This window comes from Rhodamnia argentea, chromosome 1 (assembly GCF_020921035.1).
Source record: "Rhodamnia argentea isolate NSW1041297 chromosome 1, ASM2092103v1, whole genome shotgun sequence".
In the NCBI taxonomy this organism is placed as follows: domain Eukaryota; kingdom Viridiplantae; phylum Streptophyta; class Magnoliopsida; order Myrtales; family Myrtaceae; genus Rhodamnia; species Rhodamnia argentea.
In genome coordinates, this window is record NC_063150.1 from 14,086,014 (window position 1) to 14,092,588 (window position 6,575).

A 6,575-nucleotide genomic window follows, 5' to 3' on the forward strand; every position below is an offset into this window, starting at 1 on the left:
CGTGTGAGTCCATAAAACAAGTCCCAACAAGCAAATGGAGGTGACCGAAAGCAAAAGAGGGAGGCGATGAACAGCTAGAGGCACAATCATAATTGATGGGAGTTGAGAGTTGAGGCCTTGAGTCAATGAAAGTTGAAGCCGTGAGTCCAAAGACTGAGACACCGATGTAAGAGTAAAAGTTTGAAATGAAATAAACAAATTTCAAATTCAGGATTTAAGATTTCTCACTTTTTTTAAAATCATAAATTAAATAGTATATATAATACATTACTAATTAAGTCCATATGGGTGGTTTCACACTTAAAAATTGAGAACCAGACCGGTTCCGGATGGTTCTCAATTCCTTTGCACACCCTACTAATAACTTCTTCGTCCACGTCCATTTATAAATGTCCTTAAGAGAGTCCGATCAATCTCAATTCCTTTGCACACCCTACTAATAACTTCTTCGTCCACGTCCATTTATAAATGTCCTTAAGAGAGTCCGATCAAACTCGCAAGTCCATCGGCTGCGCCAGAGCTCGTACCACATGATCCGACAAAAATCATGAGGCAGGGTTGGTCAGGACTCCGGAGAATCTCAACTCGTTCTTGCCCTAAAAGAAACTTGTTCTGAATGCAATTCCAAGTGCAGAAAAAGAGAAATACCTTCTCACGAGAAACATTCATCATCGGCGACATTCGACTCCAGGCATGCACGGCATGGCACAATACAAGAATGGCTTATGAACGAAAAGAGAGCAACTCGTTAGCCAATGAGTCTGTACCCAGAAACTTATACAGGAATAAAATTGGATTTATCAATGTGTCCAGCAATAATACTACAGAAGTACAGCCTGGGGGGAACGCTGCTCGGATCATAATATAACCAAACCTCAACTTATTTCATGAACTTAGCCGAATGCATCAATTTCATCACGGATGGGGAGCTCAAACACCGAGTAATATCACTTCTCTGCTCCATAATGCTGCTACTGGAAAAAAAAAATTTCCTCAACTAGCCTTCGCTTCGATTATCTTCTTCGCAAAGGAGGGCAAACAGAATGCCGCTGTATGAATCTGGAGAAGGTTTTCATTATGATGTCAGCATACCATAAGAAAGACCAAATTCTTCGGACAATGGACCAAGAAAAAAAAAACCGAATTCTACCTCTGAGTTGTAGAACTTCAGAGGCCGTTTAGTCTTGCTAAGAGTTCCATCGGCATCTATGGGATTCACTGGATGCTTGAAATTGACAAGTGGCCCCTCCGTCGAGCAAAGCATGAAACCGATCACCCCACTGAAAGATCATTACAGAGCTGTCTTAGTTCGTAATCATTAGCATCTTAAACCACCTCACACCCATAACTAATCAGTATGAGAGCGACCATGAAGATCACAGGAACGTGCTTCTATTAAAAATACAAAGATTCAAATGAAACTGCCTGTCTTTTGGGAAAAAGATCCCCCATCAATCCCTGCTATTGAATTATGACTTAAACCTCCTTGAGGAACAACTATAAAAGAGACCCAAAAGGGGGAAGAGTGTTGACATCATCCACAGGAATGAACAGTTGTCAGCCAAGGATATAGTGAAACTGCACTGCCTAACTTGTAAGATGTTTAGACATGAAATGAGGAAGATTCATTCTAAAAAGTGAAACTGCCCAAAGTCTTGACAATTCCACCCCCATGTACCGAACTTAAAGAAAAAGAGAGAAGCTCGTGCCTGGGGTACGTAGGCACAGTGGTCCATGCATAGTTGACCGAGCCTTTGAAAATCTGACGGCAATTCGCAACAATGTCCTCAATAATGTGCATGTGAAGCCATATACTTTCTGCCTGAGTGCACACAACTCCTCCTGGACGGAGAGCCCTCGCAACAGACTTAAAAAAAGGCTTCTCAAAAAGTTCTTGTGCAGGACCTGGACAACACGAATGGTGTGACTGAATGAGTTGGGTAAGGAAATGATAGATCAGCCAGCTGAGAAGAAACATGTTAAGGAATTTTACAAACATCATTACCAATAGGATCTGAAGAATCAACTATAACTGCATCATAAGTTCCTTCAGGAACAGCTTTCAAGAAGGCAACTCCTGAAAAATAAAGAGGAAATGCCCCGACAAGCAGCAGTGGAGTTGTGAAGAGGACAAGAACGAAAAGATGCAAAAGAAACAGAAGAAAAACTAGTAAATATACCATCGCCAATGTGGAGGGTGACACGGGGATCGTCATAACCAACTGCAATATCAGGAAAGAATTGTTTCGAAACCTGCAAAGTAGAGGTGGAATGAACAAATATCGACACTTGAATCCTAAATGTGATTGATAAAACTGGAGTAGGTATTGCAAGTACGTTAAATACTCTAAAGTTACATCCTATTCTTTAGGACAAGAAATTCATACAGCAGATCCTCAAACTATTATATTACCATTTAGGATATAGTCAAGGTGGACTGAGGAGAGAATAAATTAGGAATCTAGTCAGTTTTCAGTAAATCCTAAAAATTGACCGATAGAACAACAATTAAGATGTCATCAGCTCACTCACATCGATCACCATCTTGTCAATCTCACATATGTCAATTTGTTCGACAGAAGAGTGGCGAGACACTTCACGAAGAACTCCCCCGTCCCCTCCACCAATGACAAGTACCTGAAGAATGTGCATTGGATTTGAAGGATTAGAGGTGAGAACCAAAACAGAGCTATTCCTTATTTCTAGGTCCTGTTCACTGATTCATGGCAAGGAGATGATATTGTTGTGATAGAGCTAGCATAGGCGCATTCAAGTGTAAACTTATACATGAGCCATCAACACTACAAGGTAGCATCCATGTTCAACTGCTGCACTGCTGCAGAAGTACTCTCATAATCCATAGCATACACAGTCTCTTTCAAAGTCTCCATAGACAACCTTCTTAATCTAAAGAAATCCATTCAATCAAACTAACAAAAAGTATCGATCTTCTATTTGATTGCAACTTTTTATTGTCTTCAACTAGTGAGGTAACTCCTCATGAGAAAAAGAAATGTATATAGTTTACCAAAGAAACCTTTATAATTGCTCAAAAAGCAAATCCAATTCCACTCAGGGTAAAAAGTTATCTCTTAAAATTACCAACTCAGCACACTCATTTCCCTAAAAAAATTTAAGATCTGGGTTAATTAAAATATTGTTCCTTTCCTAAAGCACTTACCAGTATCAATCCCCCATTGGGAATGAGCACATTTCAGGAAGAGTGACTATTACAAAAGAACACAGCTCAGTTTGCAAGAAAGGGCCACTAAAATAAGTTCCATAGTACTCCTACTTCAGTGAAAATATTATAAACCTCATGGTAATTGCAATAACCAAGGAAAGAAAGCAGCTAACCTTAGAAGGAATTCAAGCTCTCAAAAATCACACAAAGCAATTCAAAAAGTTTATATAGCGCATTTGTTCCAAGACAAAAGTAGACAATAAAACGTCGCACTTAAAATATATTCCGAAATCATCATCAATTTTCATATCCGTGAATGTACACTAAACAAGTCAGTGTCCAACCATAACATCAATACCTTCTTTGGATTCGGAATTGAGCAAAGGGGAAGATGAGTGATCATTTCTTGGTATGCACACTCATCTCTCTCAGTAAGCTGAATCACCCCATCCAAGACAAGAACTTTTCCGTATGTTGACGACTGCAGGAGGAGAATCATGATTAAGTTCAATTATCAAGGTGTCATTATTGTAAATGACAAAATTGACAGATCACTGAAATAGAAAATACCTGGAATACCATAACATTCTGGTAGTCTGATTTTTCTTGGAATAAAATCTTCTCTACCTTTAATGAATGTGCCTCCCCTGGATAATGTCAGAAATTTCTTTTAAGCAAGAATCAACAAAAACAAGCCAAAAGAATTTGGGAGTTAAGATACTTCTCTAGCATTGATATAAGATTTGACAACAATTTCGTATTCACTATTTCAACGATGACATCGATGTCCTTATCACAAAAACTTTGTAACAGGTACGAACACTACCTAATCTGAACTGTTAAAAAGTAAAATTTCTCTTCCAAAATGGCCATCTTCCTAATAAAGCTTAGCCTCTAAAACAAGTATTGAGCAAACAATTGGCCCACTAGTCTTTGGCAAAGGTCAAGGTAGAAGAGCCAAACGCAGGTCCTTAGGTAGATCTAAAGAAAATAATACCCAAATGACGATCCCCCAGTTAATGTAGACATGGAAAAACTCATCAAATATATACCTAGAGAACTTTTAGAAAATAATGTTCCCTCATTGAAATATGTTCCAGAATTGTATAGATCATTTCTCTATGTGCCTACAAACCATCTTTAGAAGTTTCTTATTCTTTTTCAATGATTAAAAACTAGAGTCAAGCAAACCAACAACGGAATAAATAGGCAACAAAGTAACCAAACAACTTAGCATGACACCTATTGAAGAGATGGAGATACAAGTAAAGAGGAAATGCATAAACACTGCAAAGAAGTGCTGAAATCTCAACCTTTTACATTGAATGCTAGTCAAAGTACGATCCATGTCCCAAAAAACGCAACCATTAGTGAAATATTTTGAAATAGACAGAAGAAATGTCATCGCGACAAGCAAAAAACAAGTATAAAGTATAGCATTTGCTCGTCTCCACTGTTTTTCAACTTTTCATGCTATCAACAATAGAGGTGCACTTCAAGCAACATACACTAAGCTCAAACGGGGATAAGGAAACTCAGGCCATGCTGTATAACCTAGTTTCATAGGTTAAAACTACAATTTCCCCTTTCAAAGTCATCAGCAGTAGTCATCCGATTATGTTCGCCATCATTAGGAGCTCTTAAACACATTTCTCGGTCTCTTTTGAGCTTTTGAAGAATGAGAAACTAATCAAGAGCCGACTGATTGGGCATCAACTAGAACCATCGAAATAGAAAGGGAACAAACAAAATCTGTAATATACAGATTGAAAAAAAGAGTCCTTTTAAAAATTTCTAGAAAAGTAAAAATTTGAAGATTTTTCAGCAAATTAGAAAGGGCACCTAAAACACTTTAACCGACTACCATTTAACAAAAAAAAGTTCAAACATTAAGATATTTCACCTTAAATCAGGCAAAATTGGTAGAAAAATCAACACTTTCCACGATTGGGGGGAAAAGAACAGCTGGAGAAGGCATTTTGGTACGCGTTTGATAGGCACAATTTACCAGCGAGAGTGATGGGGACAGGGCGGAGATTCGCAATGAAATCTACGTGAAAAGGATAATCAGTTCCAACAATTACATTAGAACAAAAGAGGACAAAGCTGTGTTCAAAGCAAGAGAAGCTCTGTTTGCCTGTGCCCAGAAATCCAATGGGCAAAAGGGGGAGGCAAAGAAGTAAAGGCTACCCACAATTCCTCAGCCCTACAGCAAAGTAATGGTGGCTCGGAGAAATTAGAAAAGCAAAGGGGGACGAGGAAAAAAAAAACTGACCAGGCCACATTGGACTAATCTCAGAGAACCACCCAGGAATAACAGAGGACATGCAGCGCGCCTCCTTGGTGGTGCTGTTACCCGAGTCCGCCCCTTCAACCTCCATGGTAACAGCCGATGCAGGCACCCCGTTCTCCTCGTCTTCTCTCGGCCTCTTCACCGGCAAATCAGCGCACCTGACGACACCCTCTTCGGCCATAAAGATTACCCAGAAGGGGGTTCTCTCTCTCTCTAAAACCCTTTTGAGCTTTGCGGGAGAAAGACCTAGTTCAGAGGGTGCGGGGTGACTGGGAAGAAGAAGAGGGGCCGCACGATCTTGGTCTCTCCTGGCCTTCTTATATGCGTCGTGTGAATGCGAGGGTAGGCATAATTTCGGTGGAGTCCGGCATCCTCACGCATGCACGAATCTGCTTTTAGGAAGGACGCGTTGGCGCTCGTGTGATGCGATCCGTGTCTTCGATGTGAATCCCCTCCAAAACAATATGGTAAAAGTCCCCTTTTTAATCTGAATTCCGAACCCCAGCTTTTTTTTTTTTTTTTTTATCTAACAAGAAAAAAAAACTTCAACTTTAGGTCTTATCTCAAATTGCGCTCAAACTTTTTTTTTTTGTCGAACATCAATTTTTTTCCAGAAAAATTAACAAAACAATCCTAAACCTATGCATTTTTTATAATTCGGTTATAAATCTTTTAATCGTGCCAATTGAATACCAAACCATTTCACGTATTGTCGATTGAGTCCATCTGACCAATTTTAGCCGGAAATTACGGATTTGGATGTCACTCGTCCTACATGACACGACCACATAAGATTTATTTTTAATTCGGGCTAAATTAATTATTATTGTAATTAATTAATTGATCTAATAAAGTTAAGATATAAAGTTTCTTGTTTAGTCTAATATATGGATGGTTAGTGTGGGCAGGATTAAGCCCGATCCATAATGAGGGGATCATGTTATAAACTCTACAAATAGAACTCAAATCCCTCCTTTAAATCATAATACTTGTATAACCTCACATAAAGAGTCGACACGTAACGTGATATGGGAGGGACGGTCTCATTGAAGCCAGTGATTTGTGAAGTTATAGAGGAGAAGCTCTTGAAAATCGGTT

At 39.1% G+C, this 6,575-nt stretch overlaps 1 protein-coding gene across 1 annotated transcript; it reads right to left on the reverse strand.

Annotated features, from left to right (window-relative positions):
• Window positions 1-728: 728 nt before the first annotated feature.
• Window positions 729-5,764, reverse strand: LOC115731214 (spermidine synthase 1). The gene is made up of 9 exons (XM_030661855.2): window positions 5,460-5,764; window positions 3,755-3,831; window positions 3,543-3,665; window positions 2,533-2,637; window positions 2,181-2,253; window positions 2,006-2,077; window positions 1,710-1,905; window positions 1,151-1,280; window positions 729-1,059 (listed from the first exon to the last, which is right to left on the reverse strand). Exons 1-9 carry the CDS (start codon window positions 5,656-5,658, stop codon window positions 994-996), a joined length of 1,041 nt encoding a protein of 346 aa, XP_030517715.2. The 5' UTR covers window positions 5,659-5,764; the 3' UTR covers window positions 729-993.
• Window positions 5,765-6,575: the final 811 nt, after the last annotated feature.